The sequence below is a fragment of the Podarcis filfolensis genome (genome assembly GCF_964270895.1).
Source record: "Podarcis filfolensis genome assembly, chromosome: 10".
Taxonomy (NCBI): Eukaryota; Metazoa; Chordata; class Lepidosauria; order Squamata; family Lacertidae; genus Podarcis; species Podarcis filfolensis.
In genome coordinates, this window is record NC_139612.1 from 51,303,374 (window position 1) to 51,327,662 (window position 24,289).

At 43.2% G+C, this 24,289-nt stretch overlaps 1 protein-coding gene across 8 annotated transcripts in view; it reads right to left on the reverse strand.

The window, feature by feature from the left end:
- CHST11 (carbohydrate sulfotransferase 11) overlaps positions 1 to 24,289 on the reverse strand; it is a 199,985-nt gene that overhangs the window by 125,741 nt on the left and 49,955 nt on the right. For 2 of the 8 annotated variants that reach the window (XM_083574145.1, XM_083574143.1), the window contains exon 2: positions 19,236 to 19,274. The exons of 5 other annotated variants lie outside the window; for them this stretch is intronic. In XM_083574145.1, coding sequence (XP_083430271.1) covers positions 19,236 to 19,274 — 39 coding nt within the window. Of the gene's footprint in view, positions 1 to 140; positions 230 to 19,235; positions 19,275 to 24,289 lie in introns of those variants that run through there. One more of the 8 variants, XM_083574150.1, reaches the window with a different exon arrangement.

The window sequence follows — 24,289 nt, forward strand, 5'->3', positions numbered from 1 at the left end:
TTTTGCCTCAATGTTCCCTCTGCCGAAACACTTTTCACAGGCTTTCGAAACAATAAAAAACCTGTAAAACCTATTCATCTGAGGCAAATCACTGTAGCCACAAGCAACAATCCCTTTTTAAAGCCACATTTGACACACACCAGCTGTGTGCTGTGGCACCACCACTGCAAATGGCCAGAGGACAGTACTGCAGCCACCATTTCAGCAGGGATCATGTGACCCAAGGGGCCAATGGGGTTCTACTTGCTGACTGCAGCCCAGATCGTCAGTTTGAACAATTCATCTCTCAGACACGGACTGAATTCCCCCTCCCTTTCCTCCCTGCTTGACTGCCTGCTTGCCTCAAAACAAACCACCAGCCCTGACACACAGCTTTCTTCCACAAAGCAACTTCATTTCCCCCTATGATTCATTAAGCACTATTTTTCTGGGACTCGCCAGGCTTTGAGGTTTGTTACATGCAGTCTAAGACTTCAGTCTTCCTATTTATCCCCTGTCTGGAAACTAAGCATGCTAGGAATTTATTACTAAATATCTGTCTAGCAGATTGTAGTTTGTTTTCATTTCAAGTCAAGAACAAGATAGGAAGATCGAAATCTGAAGTGTGTTTTCATTACAGTTTTTCTACAGGTGATATCTCTTGTTGGGCTCACGTCTACTGTGATAAAGAGCATACAATCTTCTTTGAGATGCCCGTTCAAATTTCTAGCATGTCCTTGTACCTTAAAAAAAAAAGTGTATATATGCACACTATTTACTCCATTGCCTTAAATGAAAAAAGAAAGGAAGTGGGATTGAATAATTGGTCTCTTCTAGTTCTTAGGAATCAGGAAACAGAAACTGTATCTGCTATGTATGCTAAAGTTACCTTTAAAAATCCATTTCTGGTACTGTATATTGGTTGGTACAATGCACAGAGAGCATTCTCTCTCCCCACCATTCACTTCAGGCTCGTTCCATATTGCTTCTTACCAGTACCAAGTTATTTCTTAGCCAGAGGGAACCACAAAAATATAAGAAAGTACAGAAGTCATAACTTTGAAGGTGGGTTTCTTTCTGAATTATTATCTGGGTATTTCAGTAGTCAGAAGTGGCGGGGAGGTTTGTATGAAGATTTATTTTATTTTTATTTTACAGGAGTAGCCGTGGGCAAGTCACCACCTCTGAAGCTAAGCTTTCCCTCCAGAGAGCTGTTAGGATATGTGATATGAGGAAGCCTAGAACACGGGAAGTGCTTGAGGAGATATTTAAGTGGAGGCTGAATGGGCAGCTGTCCAGGATGCTGTCACTGAAGATTCCTGTATGGAGCGAGAGCATCTCTAGGTTATTTGTGGGGCCTGCCTAGTGTTTTTACATTAGTAGAATGTGTGTTTTTATTTAAAATGCACCTCTGGGTTATTTGTGGGGCATAGGAATTTGTTCATCCCCCCCCAAAAAAATATATATAGTCCAGCCCACCACATGGTCTGAGGGACGGTGGACTAGCCCACGGCTGAAAAAAGGTTGCTGACCCCTGTCCTAGCCCAACACTCAAACCTCCACACCACACCAGTTATAGTGGAGAACTGTGTAGATAGTGTTTTGATATCAGAATAAGTCCTTGGTGACCATTTGCTTTTTAAGGATCCCATCTCCGAAATTGGGTGGAAAACCCAGTCTTTGCTTTAATCATCCTTAAAAAATAAATAAATCAGTTTGTGGCCTGCCTGCCTGCTCTGGCATGGAGCTTGCTCAAAAAGAGAAGAGAAGGAGGGCTTTAAAGAGAATAGCTGCTTTGGTGACCTATAATTTTAAAGGCATCAATCCAGAAGTGTGGTTAGAATGTGAAAAGGTCACTTGCTGCTGCTGCAGCTGCATCCTGGATCACAACATTTCAGGATCCCAAACAGATACGCAGCCTGAATCAAACTGCAAGTCACTCCTGACAGAGTTTTACTAGAACAAAATTAAAGCAGCACAGTGTCAGGCATTCTCAGGAATTAAAAACTGGAATTGGCAGGGCAGGCCCGGCCCACCTATTAGGTGTGGCAAAAAGCCACCTCAGGCAGCAGAAGCCCCATAGCTGCCGCCGCCCCCAGAGACAGTGCCAGAGAAACGGTGCAGGCATCATCACAGATTTCCAGCGAGATCTTGCCAAAATATTGTGAGATACTGCCCGAAATCGGCACCAATGCCAGCACTGATTCTCTGCCAGTAGGTGGTGTGGCGCTAGTGGTGGCAGAGGCAGAGGTGATGGGATGGGCAGCATGGCAGAGCAGAGTGGCACTTCCTGTTTGGCCTGGGGAAGGGTATCGCTCAGGGATAGAAAGCACATCCTTTGCATGCAAAAGGACTATATGGTCACTTCAAACTACTCTCAGCCTTCAGAGGAAACATTGGCAGCCAAGCACTCATACGAGGCAAGGAAAGCTGCATTCAGGCTCCTCTTTTCAGAATGAATAAATTCCGCTTTGCATTTGTCAACAGCATGTGAACGGACTCTGATTGTTACTTGCATGCAAAGGGGATGCATCTGAGCTCCCCGCCTCCAGCACAAACAGGTATAGGCTCTGCTCTCCCTACCACTTGTAATCAGGGACTGGTGCATCATACCATGCCCTAGAGATTACCTGCTCAGTGTAGCTATTTCACTGCCTGCTGTACTTGAGAACTAATCTCGATTTTGCTACTGTGTGACCTGAGTTTAGAAATGCTTTTCACATATATAAAAAAAACACTAGTGGTTTGGGAGATGCAATTCAATAGCAATGAAACTGTACAACCCTTTGACACATAATCATGCATCAATGATTTGGGGGGTTGTGGGGAAATGAATATTCCAAAGTTAGTATTTCATAGGTTCTTTGACAGGGCACACCATTGGAATTGGAAGCAGCTCGCTTCCCTTCGTGGAGTGTTATTTGCCATTTTACTGCTAGACTGCAGGCAACAGGTATTTGCTGTTTCTTTGTGTGTGTGTTTTAAGGTTGTCTTCACAATGAAAATTTGTGAAAACACAAAAGCTGCCTGTTGTGCTCTGGGAGTTGCCAGACATCCAGGAGGCTTTTGTTTTCAGATCAGACTCCAGATCAGACTTGTTGTTGTTGTTTAGTCGTGTCCGACTCTTCATGACCCCATGGACCAGAGCACGCCAGGCACTCCTGTCTTCCACTTCCTCCCGCAGTTTGGTCAAACTCAGCTTCATAGCTTCGAGAACACTGTCCAACCATCTCGTCCTCAGTTGTCCCCTTCTCCAAGTGCCCTCAATCTTTCCCAACATCAGGGTCTTTTCCAGGGAGTCTTCTCTTCTCATGAGGTGGCCAAAGTATTGGAGCCTCAGCTTCAGGATCTGTCCTTTCAAATGACCATTTCTCCATGTGAAAAAAGCACTCAGTGATCACCTTTACCATGTCAACCATGGACAGGTCTATAGATGTGTGTGTGTTGTCAAATTTAAAGAGAGGAGGCAGGGAAAAATAGAGAGAGAAAGAGAGTTTGTTTTTTAAAGAAAATAAAGAACCTCCTTTCCAAAAAAATTGCCTTTAGTAGGATATTTCTGAATAAAAGTAAATCCCTAACTCATAATTACCATGGAAGAAGATTCACACTGAAACATTCTAGGCTTTTGGATCAAATTTCATACTGCCCCATACAGAACTGTTTCAGATTTATTTTGTTTATGTGGGGTGCCCTACTGTTTTCCACCCCATTATGAGAAACCTTGTTATAACACCATATAAAATAAACAACATTTTTTATTGATTTATCATAAACATGTGGACAAGCTAACACATAACCATACAAACAATAACATGGAACATATTCAGTATAAAAAACATATTACAGAGATACAGTTCTATATAGTCATGATTTTAAGATGAGTCTGTGTTGCCCACCACAACAAGTAGTGAGCCTTCAAACTTAGACCCTGTTAAAAACAAATCAAGCACCAATTAATATTATGTGCTCATCAATTAATCAACCACAAGCTGACTTGACTAGTCTGATTAAATATAATAAAGCTCAGAGCCTACAGGCTCACAGAGGGTAATTTTTAAATGACCCTGTAATGAAAATAGGCTGCTTTATGTGTGAAATTAGTTGCTTAAAAAGGAAAAGAATGCATTCAATTCAACCACCTCCAAAAAAATTTTTAATAGCCTATACAATTACAGTAAAAGCAGTGGATACTAAAATATATAAAAAAGAAGCTTATCTAGATTAGCAAATTTATTGGAGTATGGTTTTAATATGAATCTTAGCAGAAAGAAGCATGGGAAGACTGATGAAGAATTCAACTAAATCTAAATGGATTTTAAAAATGAAACTTAGCTACCAAAGACCAGCGATTATTCTTACTTGCTCCATTTTCGTTAAATGACTGGAGCTGAAAAATCACAGGCGAAAGTAGATGAGACAAACCTAATGTATCTTTGCCTTTAAATGCAAGGTTTTACCACGGTTCTATTTTTTAAAAAAACAAAAATTGCCAGTGTGAGATAGAAGCAAAAGAAGCCAAGGACGTGGGGGAGATTCACCCTTCCAGCCCCACTGTGCTTCTGATCAAGATTGGAACCAAACGCCTGCAATCCTCATTGGGTGGTGGTGGGCACACACATGCTCACATCAATAGGAGTTCTCCCCATTCAAAGCAAATTTCAGGCACAGGGCCCTTCTAATGTGGATCAGGACCAGAACAGCTGAAAAATATTTAACCCCACTGCACAGGCTAGGAAGCAGATCCAGATTGCCCCCCTTTCATACACACACACACACACAGAGAGAGAGAGAGAGAAAGGCGCAAAGGTATGTAGCTACCATATTATCTAGCCTAACCTTCAAACTTAAGCATCAGAGAGGCACATGTAGAAAACACATAGATCATTCCCATCACCCTAATGGTAATTACAGGTGGCACATTGCTTGAAATTTTTCCTGTATATCAAAGGCCTACGAAAGCTATGCCTAGGCTTTGCTATACATTTAACCTCAAAATACATGAAAATGAAATTAGGACTGGGCTACATTCACAAAGTCATCTGCATGCAACAGACAGCAAAAAATATGGAAGTGGGCCATAGCTCTGAGGAAGTGGTCTCATCGGGGCAGGACTTCGGGGCAGGTGTCCAGAGCCCCATTCATGGAATAGGGAGGGGGCACAAGCACAGCAAGAGTGACTTATCACATTTTCAAGTAGTAGTAATGAGTTTTCTTATCTGCCCTTCACCCTAAGGCCCAAGGGTGGGTTACGCCAGTGTGGTGTAGTGGTTAAGAGCGGTAGACTCATAATCTGGGGAACCGGGTTCGCTTCCCCGCTCCTCCACATGCAGCTGCTGGGTGACCTTGGGCCAGTCACACTTCTCTGAAGTCTCTCAGCCCCACTCACCTCACAGAGTGTTTGTTGTGGGGGAGGAAGGGAAAGGAGATTGTTAGCCGCTTTGAGACTCCTTCGGGTAGTGGTAAAGCGGGATATCAAATCCAAACTCTTCTTACGATGACTTAAAATTCAATATTAAAAACAGATTAAAACAAATTGCTATGCCATCCTGGTTCTCTATAGAAAACAGGAACTACTCACAAGTCTGCTGCTTACACCCACAATCTCAAGTCTCCCCCAGCAACATACTTTATTCTCTTTGAGTTCTAGAAGGAGGGATGGGGGACCTGTGGTCCTCCAGATTTCTTTGGACTGCACCTCTCAGCAGCAGCACCCAGCATGACCAAGGTAAGAGGTGATGGAAGTTGGCATTCCCACCCCGATTCTGGAGTGAAAGCTCCGTGTCTCCAGAACACCAGCACACCTGTGATTCAATAGCACCTTCAGTTCCGATACAAGCAAAAGCAAACATACCCTACCCGTAATAGTTGCATTTGTTAGGGCAAAAGCTGCCGGTCTAATGTAGCTGTTAGAGTGCCAGACTGGGACCTGGGAGACCAGGGTACAATTCCGCAATCAACCATAAAGTTCACTGGGTGACCCTGGGCCAGTCACTGCCTCTCAGCCTAACCTACCCCACAGTGTTGCAGTGGGGATTAAATGAGGAAGGGGGCTTACCATGTACACCACATGGAGCTCCTTGGAGAAACGATGAGATATGAATGTGATAGATAAATAGGATCAGGGGTTAAAGAGTAAACCACAACCTTCTAACAAACTCTTGCTGTCATCTGGCTGGCTCTGCAATGGCAGCGCAGTCACCACAAGTGCCTGGGAATCCTTTACCTTCATTTTTATTATCATTCTTCTTTTTAAAGAGAGTTTGCAGCAGGCTTTCTTGGCTCAGCCTCACAAAAGGTAGAGAACTGCAAGCTTAATTTGGTTTTAGGCAAGGTTAGATGCCTGAAAAACGGGAGCTTCAAAATCACTGCCCCCACCCCCTTGCTTGGGCAGCCATCCAAGGCAAAATTTTGCAGAGTCAGGTCAGGATGGAGCCAAAAGCCTTCACGCAACTGCTCTCAGTATTCTCTTTAGAGAGCATTGAGAAGATCACTAAGCACAGACACCTTGCCAGGACTGTGCTGAGACAAGCAGTTGGGAAGATTGAAAGAACGTTGGCTGCTAGAAAATGATCTGCTGCAGAAGATTAATGGTTCTTCTGTGGGTCCGAGAGACTCAGGGACAGAAATGGGCAAAGGGCAGAGAAGCATCTCTAGGTAAGTAGCAAAGATGGGAACACAAGCAAGGGTAGCATTTCAGCTTCCAACTTGTGGATGGTGCAACAAGCAGAGGCTGCCCCATCAGGCAGTAGCCATTTTGTGGCACGTGCTTTTTAAAGGAAGTACATGAGAAAATACCCCAGCGGGGTCAACCTGACTTGGGCTACAGTCTGAAAATTTTGGAAGTCCCAAATAGGCAACTACACAACTCTTTGAACCAGTGTTCCCACATCACAGAAACATAGGAAGTGGCCTTGTAAGACTATATGTCTATCCAGCTCAATACAATCCTACTTACTGGACTAGGAAAACCTCTCCAAGGTCTCTGGTAGAGATCTTTCCCCTGAGCTGCCAACTGGTCCTTTTTGCTGGAGATGTCAGGCTGAACCTAAGACCTTCTGCTTGCAAAGCATGGACTCCACGACTCTGTAGCTCAGGGGTAGGGCAATCTATCAATCTACACACACAATGGATGTGCAAATCTGTCCATTTCAGTTTCTCACTGTTCCATTCTTGCATTCAGTACTCCACATTCCCATATCAGTTTGTGATTTATTTATTTATTTTTAAAGAAGCCCTCATGAAAATTCATCAGCACATTAGTGTAGATTTCTCATAACTTACATATTTTTCTATGCAATTCTGCCTATCGTACACATTTTTGCATGCAAATTTTGCAAAAATTTTGTATGTTATTTTCACCAACATATGGGACATTACCCTAATGTATGCATTTTCATATAGATTATGTACTCAACTGAAGAACCACAAAATTCGGAGAAGTGCAAATGTTCAAAGGATGGCTGTTTCTCAGTTCACATATTGTTTTGGAAAGTGAAATAGGCAGGTTTGCCATTAAATAAGATCTGAATCCAATCTGTCCCCAATCTCTAACACAAACACACTTTTCCACCTTGCAAAGTTCTTAAATGCTGGTCCACTGAAGGTCATAGCCTAGGAGTCTCAAGTAAGATGCCAACCGTTTCATAGTTTGCTCTCTTATCATATTTGCTTAAACAGACGTCTTTCCAGCACAGCTGATTAGCATTCTGAACAGCAGGATCACTCTCCTTCTATCTACCTTATAGTACATGAAAGGGAATCTCATTAGCAAAACATCAGTAGGTTTACAAACAGCATTAACAATTCCTTCTGCTCATCTAACACCTTCCTTTAAGAATTTCAAGGCACTCTGATGACAAGTAATTAAGTTATGGCATACCCCCAGTGAAAGGGAGAACTCTGATTTTTTACCCATTTATATTACCATTCTGATTAAGAAAAACAAAACAAAACACTGAGCACCATATGTCCGGACCATACTTTCCATTCACCTGCCTTGCAGCAGCAGCAGCTCTCACATCCTGATTAGTACTAGGATACATATTAATCCCATGCAGGTACTGTATGAGCATGTTGCACTTACTTATTATATCCTTTGCTCACAGCAAAAAAAGCAAAAAAAAAAAACAGCAAGAGAAACCCACAAGTCCCCTTTTGTACAGCGGAGCTAAAGAGCAAGAAGAAGAAGAAGAAGAGTTTGGATTTGATATCCCGCCTTTCACTCCCTTTCAGGAGTCTCAAAGCGGCTAACATTCTCCTTTCCCTTCCTCCCCCGCAACAAACACTCTGAGGTGAGTGGGGCTGAGAGACTTCAGAGAAGTGTGACTAGCCCAAGGTCACCCAGCAGCTGCACGTGGAGGAGCGGAGACGCGAACCCGGTTCCCCAGATTACGAGTCTACCGCTCTTAACCACTACACCACACTGGGTGCTCCTAGAATGCCACCCTGAGAAGTTTCTGTACCCAGATTGCATTATCTACTTTGGGGGTTCCGCCATTGAGTTTAAAGATGCAATCCCATTCACAATTAGTTGCTTATTTATAATTTGGTTGTACTGTAAGGCAGTCCACAAACTTGCCTAACATTAATGGATTTTCCCCTGTGAAGTCTTTTTATTTTAAAAAATCTACTCCAGATTCAGAGACCAAATAACCTCCCCTTCTTCTCTCCATTTTCCCTTTAAAAAAAATGAGAGATGATTTAAACTTTAATCCTTTAAATTTGTGGACTATGTAAAGACATCTTATTCAGTAACTGGTGCCAGGATGGAACAAAGATGTAACACGTACCATGAGTCCTTTTGAGTTTATTTCCCCACCATTCTGCCAAGGAGCTCAAGATGGTGTTGCAAAGTTCTTCCCCACCCACTTTTATCATCACAATGACACTGCCTGGTAGGTTAGGCTTAGACACAGCAATTGGTCCAAGATCATACCACAGACTTCATGGCCATGTGGGGATTAGAACCCAAGTCGTCCCAGTCGCAGTCTAATACTCTGAACACTGCAACAACAAAAAACCTGGTGGTACCTTACAGACTTAACACACATGGGCTTTTGTGGAAGGACCTTCCTCCTCAGAGGAAGGAGGAGGAGTGCCAGTGCTTCTGCTGCATTAGTTGTGACTGTCATGACCCTGGAGCCATGTCCCTCTTTTTTGAGGAGTGAGGGGAAGGACATGCAGGTCCAGTCCCACAAGTGCTTTCAGATTAACCTGTGAGGCCCACTCAACAGCCTGAAGATGCAGCACCACAATTTCTGATTCAGAGGACTTGACAGCTAAAAACCCAGGAAGACCTGAGGCTCCTCCTCAGTAAGAGATGACTGAAGGAGGCTGGGTCCTTTAAGTAGAGCAGTATTTTGCTGCTCAGGCGGTGCTAACTATTTGGCTGCACAAGCCCCTGCTGCTGTAGAAAGACTCCGCTCCAGCTTATTTCTTCCTGGAGTAATGGCATAAGAAGAGCCCGGTGGAAGAGGCTCGTCTTGTCCAGCATCCTGTTCTCTCAGTGACCAACCGGATGCCTGTCGGAAACCCGCAAACAGGACTCTCCTCTCCTGTGTTTTCCAGAAACTGGTGTTCAGAAGCATTACTGCCTCCCAATTGTTTCTCAGACCACGACAATGGCAGAGCACCGTGTTTCCCAGAGTACAGCACGAGCCTTGCCTCTTTCCTGAACCTTGCCCCTCTTTGCCTCATGAACCTTGCTAGGCCTCACTTGCCACCACAGAGCCCAACTGTGGCAAAACTGCAGGTGGGGGTGGGGAGGCAAGGAAGCAGCAGCCCTGCTTGCATATGAGGATACAAGCAACATTAGTGCTGACCTAGTAGGGTAGAGAGACAGAGTTCCCTTGGGTGGGGGATATCAGAAAAAGGAAGCACTACTACACTTTGTTTTGATGTATGGCAAGCAGCATTTTTTCCTGGTCTCCATGCCCTTTGAAGAAAGCATGTAATAGGATCTTGTCAGGAAAGGAGAGTCCTAAAATATATATCTTTTCCCCTGTATAACTCTCCATCACAAATATAGTTTATCTGTGAGGGAAAGCCAGTGACTGCATAATTTCATGGTTGACTCATGTTTTAAGTGGTTTCCAAATTAGAGGGAGTTAGACAGAAGCATGGAGGTGAAGGTAAAGAAGAAGATAAAGTGCTCTTAATTATAAGACAAGCAAACAATGAATACAAAGCAATGGCTTTATTTATATCCTCTTCCATGCATGGGGTCAATACCACACGCCTCAGATGCATATGCTGAATTCTGCCCATACTATAGGAAAATCATAAGGCTCTATCATTTCCAACTCCAGTGCATGATGATCGTGCTTCCTGCTCACATTTGGATATTTCCACCTTAGAAAAAACAGCACATCCTTTAAAACAGGGCTGGGGAGCCTTCAATCTGCAGCCAGATTAGGCCCACCAATACTATATCCTCACACCAAATGCCATATATATTTATTTAAACAATTTATATACTGAGTAACTACAATAGCCTCTAAGTGGTTTATAAGCATACAACACAAAAAGTAAACAATCAGTTAAGCTACAAAATCAAACATCAGTTAAAAATCCTGCTGTAAAAAAATATTCAGTAGGTGCTGGAAGTTCAACAGGGAGAGGGCCTGTTTGACCTCAGCTGGAAAGGAGTTCCACAAAATTGGGCCCACAATACTGAGGAACGGGAGTCATGCATTCAAGCCATGAGGGAACACTAACAGTGACTCCACAAAGATCTTCAGGATCATGCAGAGATATAAGGAATGAGGCAGCCCTTAAGGCAGTGTTTTTTCAAACTTGGGTCTCTAGCTTTACTACAGCTCCCATCATCCCTAGCTAACAGGACCAGTGGTCAGGGATGATGGGAGTTGTACTCCAACAACAGCTGGAGACGCAAGTTTGAGAAACACTGCCTTAAGGAATCGTGGAGCAAAGTTGTTAAGCAAAGCTGCAAAATAGTGCAGTAACCTTGAGCTTGGCCCTGGTGTGGGGGAAGGCAGTGAAAACTTTTGAGCACCCGAGTTATGTACTGATGAGAGCCTGTCTCCGTCAACAGTCTAGCTGCAGCATTTTGCTCCAACCAGAGCCTCCAGACCAGGTCCAAGGGTAGCCCCACACAGAGTGTGTTAAAGTAATCAAGTCTTGAGGTTATCAATGCATAGGTCACAATAGCCAGACTATCCCTGACCAAAACTGCTGTACAATGTCACGAGTGGAACAGGTAAAGTTGGGGTTGCATAGGTTCCCTGGCAAGCTGGGGTTGCATTCAGTGCCTTTTAAATGTTATGCCAAATGCAAGCCCTGGTGGTATTTGTTCCACTATTTCTGGTGCATGAATAGGACTCAAGAGGCAGCTGTTATGTAAAACATTTGGGTGTATAATTGGTTCAGCAGCAGACCTTCAAATGGCAAAACACAAATAAGTATAGCATAACTAAAAGAAACAAAGCTTAAATGTGTTACGTCCATGGAACTATTCAAGCATGTGAATTTTCAAATTAGCATATAAGGATTTGCAGGACCTACTTTTGATAACTACGCCTTCTAATCCTGCAGAATAACTTAACACATTTTTGTGTTTCAGGGGGAAAAAAAGGTGGAATAAGATCTACAAAACTTTGAATGTTCCTGGGATTATGAAAATAAAAGCATTGTTAATACACTTGAAGTGTTTTCTCGCCACAGTCAAATTAATAACTGTACTTTCCTTTGACTACTTTAACAAAAGGGAGGGGGAAATAGTCAGATACACTTTTTGGCAGCAAGTACATGGCCAAAGCAATGCTCCCAAGCCCACACAACAATTTAACAACCTACTGTGAAAGCAAATATAGTCCTAAAATGGAAACAGCTAAGCATCAGATTCCAATGTCCCTGGAATCTCTCTCTTCCCTCTACTAGACTATTTTAAAAAGAATCAGTGTCATCCCTAGAAGAACCAGGACATGGTAGAAATGCAGACATACAATAGTTTTTGAATTACCATCCAATATACAGATTTCCCTCTTGGGGAGCCAATAGGGTCCTGGCTGGCCTTACCTAATGGATGCTTCAAGCTTGCTCCTCCATTGTGTGCAATATATTGTGAAGAGAAGCCATGCAAACACAGGTATTGTGATTTCTAGGACCCAACCACCCAACTGACCTTGGCTACATTCCTGCCTCTGGCCTCTCAAATCATCATGTGCTGATGTAGCTCTTGACTTCGGCCTGACCTGGGCTACATAATCACATCTGTCACTTCCAGCTGATCACTCAAGAGACTGAATTCCCCATTCAGTTTAATAAAACAAGTACTTAATATATATAAAGTATATTTCTGAACAGGAACACCACAGGATTATCTCCAATACAGCACTGTAAAGATGCAACAAAATGAGTTAACCACTCAAATCTGTTTGTTTTTAAAAACTCAATATTTCCTTCCTTCAGACTATCTTGAGGGGAGCTAACTTTGCATTTGGCTTTAGTGTGATCCTTAAAAAAAATGGTTACTACTTGCCCCTATAGCACAGTGATAGGGAACCTGTTGCCCTTCGGATGTTGTTGGGTTCCAGCTCACAGAATGGCCAGCCAGAATGGCGAAGGGTCAGGGATGATGGGAATTGTAGTTCAGCACCATCTGGAAAGCTACAAAGCTGGATTATAAAGGCACATTCCCTTTACACTGCTGTTCTACTGGCGAACGCACCACCACCCAACCTCCTCTGCCTGCTGCGTAAAGAAGTGGTCTAGTGGGTGGGGAATGAAACAGAGTGCAGTAGGTATGCCTTGGAGTCGTTAAAGGAGGATAGAATATCCAACGTGGTAGTCCCATTTATAAATTGCTATCCTCTACTGTTACCATAGGGACGCGGGTGGCACTGTGGATTAAACCACAGAGCCTAGGACTTGCCAATCAGAAGGTCAGCGGTTCGAATCCCCGCAACGGGGTGAGCTCCCGTTGCTCAGTCCCTGCTCCTGCCAGCCTAGCACTTCGAAAGCATGTCAAAGGGCAAGTAGATAAATAGGTATCACTCCAGCAGGAAGGTAAACGGCGTTTCCGTGCGCTGCTCTGGTTCGCCAGAAGCTTAATCATGCTGGCCACATGACCCAGAAGTTGTACACCAGCTCCCTCGGCCAATAAAGTGAGATGAGTGCCGCAACCCCAGAGTCGGCCATGACTGGACCTAATGTTCAGGGGTCCCTTTACCTTTACCTTTACTGTTACCATACTTAAAGCTCTAACCATGTTCTCAACACTCCCCACCCCCTAGCAGCTACACAAAACGTCTCGCTGAAAACGAATGATTACACATATGCAATAAAATGAGATTACAGTCAAATCTCAGTTCTCGAACAGCTCTGTTCCCAATTGTTTCAGCTCCCAAACGCTGAAAACCCCGAAGTAAATGCTCCAGTTTTCTAACGTTTTTTAGAACCCAAACGTCCAATGCAGCTTCCACTTGAGTTCAAGAAGGTCTTCAACCAATCAGAAGCCGCCCCTCGGTTGTCGAATGTTTCGGAAGTCGAACGGTCTTCCGGAACGGATTATGTTCGACAACCAAGGTTTGACTGTATTTAATTGCTTTGTATGCAAACCTGGCTTCCGAATAAACATTGTGGATGAAAGAACCAAAATGGTGCTAGTGAGGGTTTTTTTTGGTTTTTTAAGTAGCGTTTGACAAATGCTCAGCTGTAGGATATGATGGTTTTATGAAGCACGGAGAAATTCCCTGTCCATAAATCACCCTTTTTCATTTTTTCATTTAGTTTTTTTTAATGTTGCTTCAGCCTTGGTAGAAATAAATTTTTAATACCCGAGCTCCTGTAACCCGACAAAGCATTTGTTAGATGCACTGTGCTCAGTCAGCCTTATTTCGCTCCCTCCTGAATGAAGGTATGAGAAAATGGATGTGTACTGGCTGGGATCAGACAAGCCATCTGATTCCAGCCAAAGGGCTTTGGTGAGCTACCTGTCAAGCAGTAAATCATCTGCCTGCGGAGGGAGGGGAGCACACTCCTCTGCTCGAAGGTGACTCTTGAGAACAGCGGTCAGCTATGAATCAAATCCCCATTACATCACCAACTTCTGCATTTTAGGGATTTTCTTCCTTTCCTGTCGCTGCGTCTGTCTGCGTTGCAGCTTTTCGCGGTGAAGCAATTACGAGTTCGTTGGAAGGGTGCCAGGCATTTCCCCAAAGAGACGTGCTGCCTACATCTCTAATCATTCTCTCCTATTCTGCATATATGGCATTAGCCATGAATCTCAAACATCCCTTGCACCATGGACCCAAAAGGTCATAGGCACCCTCTATAAAAGGAAAGTGTGAAGGATCTTCTGCCATCCTCCTACCTACACCATATGTTGGATTCACCATATACAGTGAGTTTCATCACATTTACACATTGGTTTCTTTTTATTTACTTGACAAGATTTATTTGCTGTTTAATTGACAGAAGCCTCTGAGTGGTTTACATGAGGCGACATAAGATCTTCATTAAAAAAACAGCAACCAAATTGAAAGCTAAAAATACAATTGACATAAAATGTAGCAAAATATTAAAAAGGCCAGCAGTTTCAAAGCAAATATGCATAATAAACTGCATGTTAAAATTACTTGTATGGATAGGCTTGGGGGCAGGGGGAATCAGTTAGCAGGTGCCAAAAACAATAAAATAGAGATATATGAATGGGCAAAAGAGGCAGGATCCAGGGAGTAGGTGCTACCACAACACAGGATCAATTCCCTGCAAATGCAGAACTGCCAGTTCCTTGTACTCAGTGCTATTTTTCTAGAAAAAATATGTGTCGGAACTCACCATGAACACCTCCCTCATTCTCTTAGAATGGCATTAACACCCACCTGAGAGGTGCTGGAACTGAGCTCTGGCGAGTTCTGGCTGAAAAAAGCCCTGCTTATACTCTAAATTAATTGGGGGGGGGTGTGTGCATGCAATATGGTATGTTGTCTACCTATCTCGAGATGAATCTAGCTGTTCACCAAAGAACTCTGGAAATTGTGATTTGGTGATAGCAAAATTAGGCGTTCGGAGGCAGATTCAAGTGCGGTCCAACAGAGGGGCATGAAGAGGATGTAATCTCAAGCTAAGTGGGAAGAAGCACATAAACCCTTCTGCCTGTGGCTTTTCCTCACAATTCCTCCCCTAGCTTCTTTCTGCCCCCTGCTACAAGGAGTTCTGGGTATGTTTTCCAACATTGTGACAAGTAATGACTCTAGGAAGGGAGTGGCAAGGGACAGGCAGTGGGTGCACAGAGGCAAAGTACAGTCTCTCCCACCCTAAATTCCTGCATCTTGCCCCTATTTTGTAGCTATTCAGTGGCAACCCGGATTCCCAGACCTGGCACTGAATGTCTAATTCCAGCCATCTTGCTGCCTGCTTAAATATATTGCGGACTCTGAGTTCCCATGGGACCCAATAACCATTCTTTTTTTGTGATTTGCTTTAAGGAGAAGGCTGAGGATTGTATTTGGAACCTGTCATAAATTTCTTACACAGAGGAAGGTTAAATGTGGCAGGTTAAATGTGTGACTAGGATACTCTTAAGGTTTATGACCGTTTCCAAACATTATGGCAAAGCTTATGAAGCTTACATATTAGATTCAAGTCAGTCACCAACTGTCAGGCAAATTTAGTGAGGACCGGCCATTTTTCATCTGCTGCTAAATGGGTAAGTATGTTAAGAATATCTATCCATCCATTTTTAAAACAATGTATTCTACTAATCAAAATAAAATGACAACAACAAAAAAAGCAGTGTAGAGTTTTGTCCCTTTTCTTTTTCTGTAATCAATCACTGCAGTTTAAGGTAAAGACAAACATTTATTCAAAGTGAAGAAGTGGTTTGGCTGAACATATGCTCACTTCATGCCAAAGTGAGCATTTCTTTTCAGGGCAAAGGAAATGTGCTCAGACCAGGTCCACCATACTTCATCAACTTTTTTTATATAAAAATCAAAGTGTCCAATATATACTAGGCACTGCATCACAAGTAGTAAAAGGTTCACCGGCTCGCCCCTCTTAAGACTACCTTCTACACAAAGTGATCTAGTACAACAGTGCTAGCAAACTTGGTGCCCTCCATGTTCATTAACTTCAATGGGTCTACTCTCGAGCAAAACATTGCTGCATACTACCCAGTATGAGACCTGCATCTGATTTACATCTGATTTGCCAAAGTTAAATCCATAACTGAGCCTATTTCTCCACTCCACGCACATGCTATACAGCCTTGTAAACAAAACACTCATTACTGAAGCCTTCCCCTGTGCAGGTACTTACCTTGCTTATCTTATCTCACACCTAGAGACCCTTGGAGCAACTTGAACAGAAAAGCTGAAAGACGGGGGACTTGAAAGCGCATTACGTAATCATATTACTAGAAATTGCTGTCCCTATTAATGTGTTGGTGGTTCTGGTAGTGTTTTTGTTATCCAAAAATGACAGGTGTCAAGCAAAGAAGTGAGGACTGAGGGTAATAAAACTTATTTACAGAAGGGCAGAGCAAAATGATAAATGAAGTAGTCAAGTCCATTCATATGACCATCTTAGGGCATGCACAGCTGTGTTTTCAACCCACAGTGACTGTTAGACATTCTGCATGGCCCAGACTGCATGCAGCAGGTTTTTAATCCATTGCAGCTGATGTTTTCTTAGTGGTTCTGGTTGTGCTAAAACACAACCCACCCAAGGTCAGCAGTCACACATTGACCTCAACCCACAACAATATAGCTAACTCAGTATGGGCCTATGAAGGCCAGAGCTGATGCACCTGTGTATACGTTCCTTTAAATAAGACTTTTGATTGGTGTTATTACTGCTGCTTAGGCTACCGAGCAAGTAAGTGAAGAATTGTTAGCAAACAATCAAGTTTCCCAACAAAGCTGGTAGCTGCCTCTCAGGTTCTATGGAAGAAGATTAGATAGGATCCTAAAATAAGAACCTCTCCCCTACAGCTAAAGGTAAAGGGACCCCTGACCATTAGGTCCAGTCGTGGCTGACTCTGGGGTTGCGGCGCTCATCTCGCTTTATTGGCCAAGGGAGCCGGCGTACAGCTTCCTGGTCATGTGGCCAGCATGACTAAGCCGCTTCTGGCAAACCAGAGCAGCACACGGAAACGCCTTTTACCTTCCCGCCGGAGCGGTACCTATTTATCTACTTGCACTTTGAAGTGCTTTTGAACTGCTAGGTTGGCAGAAGCAGGGACTGAGCAACGGGAGCTCACCCTGTTGCGGGAATTTGAACCGCCGACCTTCTGATTGGCAAGTCCTAGGCTCTGTGGTTTAACCCACAGCGCCACCCGCGTCCCATTCTCCCCTACAGCTACCTGCCCCACAAAAAAGCCTCTATGAAAAATCAAGGGCCTCTCTGAAGCAATGTGGGATGGAGCATTAAGGGTTGCTGGGGAAGGAAGAAGCGGACTCTGACAGCAGTTCCCTCCTGAGGAGCAAACTTCTCTGCTTGCCCTTCGCTCATTTGGCAGGAAAGCCAAGGGAAATCCTTCCCTTGCCACGGGCTCTGTTTCTTATCCTGAACTGAACCGCCTCTCCTCCCACTTTCATCCATAAAGGAACTCAGAGCACAGAGGTTTCCTTTTTTGTGCTCGTGTTCATTCGCTCCATTTAAAGCAGATGTTATTCCTAAAGACAGCTGCTAAATTATACCAAGATCAACTGCTAACCAGCTACTGCCATAGATAGTCATGACTAAGGCTACTGTTCCTGCCACATTTTTCTTATATGGAACAAACTGAGTTGGCACCAATGGACACTCTGAGAAAAGACTATGCTGCATATGTTGTATGCATTTCCTGAAGTTGCCCGAGATGCCAAAAGTTAGCATAACAGTAATCTGCTGTGCAAACTTGAGAAATAAGAGAAATCTGTAATCACTGTAATGAGAAGAGCAAGTAAATACAACACAGCCAATTCTACTTTTCTTACATTTACATCCCACTTTTCTGCTATCATAGACCCCCAAGGCAGTGTAAACATAGTTTCCAAGTGGTCATACATCCAAGCACTGATCAGACTCTGATCTGCTGTCAGGGACTGGCTGGTCCAAGAGGAATGAGAGATACCAGCTGGGGAATCCCCAAGCAGAACCCCATTGGTGTAAGGCTCAGAGCCAGGGGATTGGTTGTGGGACACAGAGGAGCTGTCAGAGGGAGAAGATTGGTAGGAGGTGGTGTCGGAAGCTGAAAGAGCAACAGGGTTTAGTGAGCAGGCAGAGCCTGTGACAGGGAACAGTTCAGACTCTGAGGCTGAAGCAGAGATGGAGCATCAATAGACTGCTGAAGAATCCAGGGAGTCTCTCCCTCCTGCTGTGACAAGCTCCCCTTCCCGCTGGTCTCCAAGAACATGCAGAGTAATGAGAAAAGCAGAGCAGAGGTCAGAGGTGGACAGACACAGTTTGAGACTGCTTGGGGAACATCCTGAAGGTTTTAAGAGTGGTAGAAGGCCTTCAATCCTGGGAACTGCTCCATAGGGGCAAGACCTATTGGAAAGGGTTGCTGAGACCACCAGGCTGAGTTGTATTTTGTTTCCTTAAATAAAGACTTAACTTCACCAGCATCATATATTTTCTTCCTTTCTTGCTGACCTGCGTCTGACCCCAGCCCTGACACCTGCTTAGCTTCAACAAGGGAGTGGCCTTATGTGCCTTCAGCCTATATGCTGGCGTCTTGTTTGGCCAGTTGCTTTGATTTTGAATAATCTTTACCTCCTCTGGGCATACAATATATTATTGCACTGCGCTGCAGTTACCTAAATATTCCACACTCAACATCTGCATAAAGCAGACAGGTTTTGTTCATGCCAGCCACACGGATGCCAGGGGTCCCTGCCCCTACTCACCACAATTCTTCATCCAGGCAAGCACGGGACCTCCACACAGTTCAAGTCCTTAAGTGCTTTTGCCTAGCTAGAATCAGGAAGGCACATAGAAGAGCAGGTGAGAGGTCTGGCTTAGGGAGAGGTGTGTGGCTTGGATGGGGTACTGAGGGCCATATATTGAAACCTGGAGGGCCACATTTGGCCCTCAGTCCTGAGGTCCTCCTCACTTCAGGCATTTAGCCAAAACCTGATTGTTTTGGAAGGCCTTCAGCTGAAGAAAACTGAAGGTTGTTTTCTTCTGTGCCTTCACTTTAGTTTTTTTTGGAGTTTTATGAGTTCCCCATTTTTGCTGATTTTCCTTTTTTAAGCAGATTCCATTTTTTTATGGTTGCTTAATACATTTTGTGAAGTTGATTTTCTTACATGTCTGTTTGATTGTTGTAAGATGCTTCAATTTTCTTTCTGGGGAGAAAGCAGGATATAAGTTTTATAAATAAGTAAAAGAACTGCAAGTATTTTGTATGATTCACTTTGCTAATATGGGTATAATTACAGCACAGAAAAAAATATGAATGGGGGAATTCTAACTCAGATAACAGATTAAGCCAGGGGCAGCCAACAGAAGTTGTCTAACTCTGGCTCCCATCGACCTGAGCCAGCATGGTCAATGGGTGTGGGATGATGGGAGTTGTAGTCCAACAAAAGCTGGAAGACAGCAAGTTCTTCATCTGTGGGTTAAGCTCTAGTGCAAGCAACATGCAACACATTCCATACCAGCTGAAAAGAGATACATTGCTTTTCTTAGAGCCTAAACATCTATCTAGCTCTTCCAGATACATTTCTGTATTTGGGGCTGCCACAGAAAGTAATAATAATGCAGAATATGCCCTCAGATTGACACTGGGCCTATAAAATGCCATGGAAAAAAAGCAGATTACTATCCAGAGAGCTGCAACTTTTGCTGTACCTCGAGCACACTTACATTGTGCATAGGCTATATAAATCATGCCTTTTTATTAGAACTAGCCAGAGAGTTCATACAAAGCAGGAATCTCAAATACCAAAAACAAATGTCTTACTCTCAGGCTTTATGCAAAGCTTTCTATTAAAATCACCAGGGCTGCACATGCATAATAGAGGGAGACATAAAAACACCACTTCAAATGATCAATAGTAGAATAAAAGGCAGGTCTCACTTCTGAGAAGTGAACTATGATATGAGTTGAAAGGAATGGGATGCTGGAAATGATCCCGAGCCAATGGGATGTGGAGGGGCAAGAGTGCTAGACTATGATAAAGGGAGGGAGGCTTGGGTTCAGATCTCCACTCAGCCATAAATCTCACTGGGTGGCTTTGAGCCAATTGCTCCTGCTAAAGCCTAACCTGTCTCACAGATGAAACTTGCAGGGCCAGCAAAGCCATGTGGTTGCCCTAACCTCCTTGGAAGTTGGGTAGGATGAAAAAAAACACACACTATATTTATACAGTATATGCAGGTTACACCAAGAGTTTTCTCCCTCTGGTCCCAGAGGGGTCCCTGTACTTCAACGTCCTTGCCAAAGGATGTCAACATGCAAGTTCTAAGTTATAGAAACATAGAGCTGTAGAGTTGGAAAAGACACCAAGGGAGTTCCAAGCCCCTGCAATGCAGGCAAGTCAACATGCAGAGAGTCCTCCAGCAGCTTAGAGTTCTCGGAGTGCAAAGATATGGCAATTCTCCAAATCTTCTTCTCAGATGAGCTCTTCTCAAGGTGTTCAGGTAACTCCACAGTTGCACAACAATCCACTCCTTCCTAATAAGAACCAATGACCCACAACCCATGCTGTAATTTGAGTTATGTGCCTAATCTGTCCAGTAGCACCAGATTCGGGCCATTTTAGGAATGAGCCAGCTCTTTCCTCACTAATGGAATTAACACATTAACTACATTCCTTAACATCTTCTGTGTCGTAACTGTAGAAAAACTGGGTCTATAGCACTGTAAAAAGTGCTAGTACATGTTCATTCTTTGTCGCAACAATCCTGTGAGAATTTACACAGAAAATGATTATACTGGAGCCCAACTTAGGTATGACTGAACTCCCTGGGGACTCAAAAGCGTGTCACTATTTTGTGACAATTAGGTTGGTCTTAACAAAGGTATTTTCCAACTGTGAATTGGGGAAGGGAAGGTTCTACTTGACATACCTTTGCTTTTTTTGTTTATTAAATTCATGTTAAACTGTATCAAACACACATTTAATTCACTGATTGAATCCTTAGAGGCTTATTACTAAAAGCAGTCTTGAGACAATATGAAAGCACAATGTTATCTTCTACATTGCACTTGCATTACTTAATTACATATCTCAACACAAAATATCTAATTTAAATGTGTATTTTATCTGAATATGCACATTTCTAAACACATCTTACTCTAAAATATGCATTTTAAACATGTTTTGGCACCTTTTTGTAGCTGAGAGCTATGTTGCAAAATTCAGGTAAGTGTAAAATCCAAAGAATAATTAGTTTCCAACCTGAGCATTAGTTCAGGGGGTACAGGTCAGGTCAGTCTGCATCAGAATTCACAGAAACTGAATTCCTTAAGCATCTCTAGCTGTGACACAATGGAAAAATCAGCAGGGAAAGGAACTGTTGAAAGCACAAGAGTCCTTCCCAAAACACTTGTCAGCTGCAGAACTTACAACCGCTCTCTTAGGACAGAATGTGTCAGTTCTGTCCTAAAGCATGCAAGGGAAATCCACAACAACGAGGCAACAGGAGATCAAGGACACAGGAAATAAAGAGATAAAAGATGAAGAGGCTAATCTTATAAAAACACACGCTGGCCTACAGAACATGAACAAGAATTTATTCAGGTGGGTGAAGCAAGTTAAGTAGCAAAGAGAATAAATATCAGGTGAAATTGTATTTTTTTCAGAAGTGCGAGCTCTGACCAGCAAACAGAGATTAAAACAGGGGTCCAAATGCTTTCAAGGCAGTCTGAATCATACAGGAACAAAGCTAACAATCCACAGAGGAACAGAGACCATGGGAATAGGGCTGCTTTCATTATTCTGGAATTTCACATCATGATGCCCTAGCATTCTGAAGGCCACAGAAACTCAGCATACTAACATAAAGTGTATTGGCTGGCAGCAGACGGGGGGGGGGGGTTTAACAAAAAGGAAAAGAAAGAAAAGAAAAAAACACTATGTCACACAGTTCAAAGCCCCAAAGCTCTAAGAGAAGCTGATATCGTGCATCATGACAAATTGTGCACAACATATAGAATCACAGACTTGTAGAGGTTCAACAAGTCCCACTTGCTGCAATGCACACAGCTGTCCCTGGGTGGGCTCAAACCACCAGCCTTCTTGGTAATATAGATAACCTTATGTTGCAGAAGACAAACGCAACCCACCAGAGGACTAAGGAGGAATCTAAACAGGTCGTGATCTTCCCAATGGCAGCTTCTGAGGGAGAATCAGGCACAGATTCAAAAAGAACTGGGAGACCAAACACAGCTCAATAAATCACCTATTAGAAGTTCTCAGCTGCCTTGTGTTCTACAGTGGCTAATGCTCAGAGACATAACTGAAGGGAACAACCACTCCTCAATTAGTTACCAAGCCAGCTGTGCAATGTTGAATGCAAGAGACAGAAACACTGTCTCTTATGAATTATTAAAATAGACAAATGTAGCAAGATTGGTATTAAGATGTCAACATTTACATCTTATATGGAAAAAGTAAGAAAGAATCAACCAGGATTCTTATATGTGCAAGTCTATGCAAGATCCAAAGCAGATGTATTTCAAAGCCACCATTTATAATGTTAAAGCCACTGGTATCTAATGAATGGAGCCACCACTGTTTTTTCTTTATTTCCTTTTTTATTGAAATGGATTTTGCTCAATTTGAACAAAGTGTACTAGTTTGGGCACTTTCCGAATACTGCACAGTTTGAACCTATTCTGTAATTGATAAGATCGACGGGACCCTTTAAATGTTACTCAGGCAACTTTTCAGTGTGTAGCTCCTGTGGAGGGAAGCTGTTCAGAATGACACAACCACATGAGTGGGACTCAATTGTGCAGGATCTGAATAGGACCACAGAACTGTCACCTTGCTTGAAAAAATGGGGGTTAGAGGGTAGACATTCACATTCTGCGTTGCATATGGCTGGGTCATTTTAAAAGGTGTCCAAACTTTGCAAGAGAAGCTCACAACAAAATGGAAAAGTGACTCCCACACAGCAAAAAACTGACATTTAAAAGGGGGCCTGGAAGGATTTAGTTTTGAAGCATTTAATATCTTTGTGGATGACATGGTTTCAATAAATTGGTAGCAGTTTTACTAAGTTTTACTCAGAACAGACCCACTGAACTTGATGGACATGACTAAGGCCCTATCTGCAGTATGCACCTAAACTAGTATCATAACACTCTAAACAGCCATGGCTTCCCCCAAAGGATGCTGGGAGCTGTAGTTTGTTAAGGGTGCTGAGTGTTGTTTGGAGGTCCATATTCCCTTCACAGAGCTACCATTCTCAAAATTCTCTGTGAAGAGGAATAGGTTGTTAAACCACTCTGAGAATTTCAGCCCTGTGAGGGGAGCACATGTCTCCTATCAACTCTCAACACTCTTAACACACTACATTTCCCAGGATTCTTTGGGGGAAACCATGACTGTTTAAAGTCATGTTCATCAATTTCAATAGGTCTGTTCTGAGTAAAACTTACCTGGCTACCATCCAATTTGTTCTTAGGTGATCTCTGAAGTGACCACAGATTGAAACATTGGGTAAGGTTTTGAGAATGTAATTCCATAGAGTAGCGCAATCAAAAATCTTGATCGTGACTCTTGTTCTGTCGTCTTGCTAAGAGTTCTTGCAAAGTTCTTGCAAAGTGAAATAAAACCACACTATTTATCTTCTGAGAAGGAGAAAGCATGAGCTATTCTTATTACATGTTTTCAGAGACTACTTACACCCTTGGGAAGCAGAAAGAAGCAACAGAGTAGGATTTAATTTCTCAAAGAGATTTTCTTCCAGCTTTATGCATGCTTCTGCAAATCAGCCCCAACCATCTGGCTCAAGCAGATTTCATTGCCTTTGTATTTACAGTTGGGAGATTTGGGGGAAAAATACAAAACCGGAGATCCTTGGACTGCGAGTGCCAGGAATACGTCATCAATACATGCAGATACGTACATAGGAAAGAGTCTTGCAGCACCTTAAATGTTAGCAAATGTATTTATTGCACAAATCAGTCTTTCCCAACCTGTTCCCATCCAGATGTTTTGGACTCCAACTCCCTGGCTGGCTGGGAATGATGTGGTTCAAAACATCTGGAGGGCACGGGGGTGGGGAAGGATGGCATAAGCTTTTGTGCGCTGCATGACGCACATAGCGTTGTCCTGAGAATATAACCACAATTCAGAATCACCGTCCTTAAGGCGTCACAAGACTCTTTTGTTGTTTTGGCTGCCAA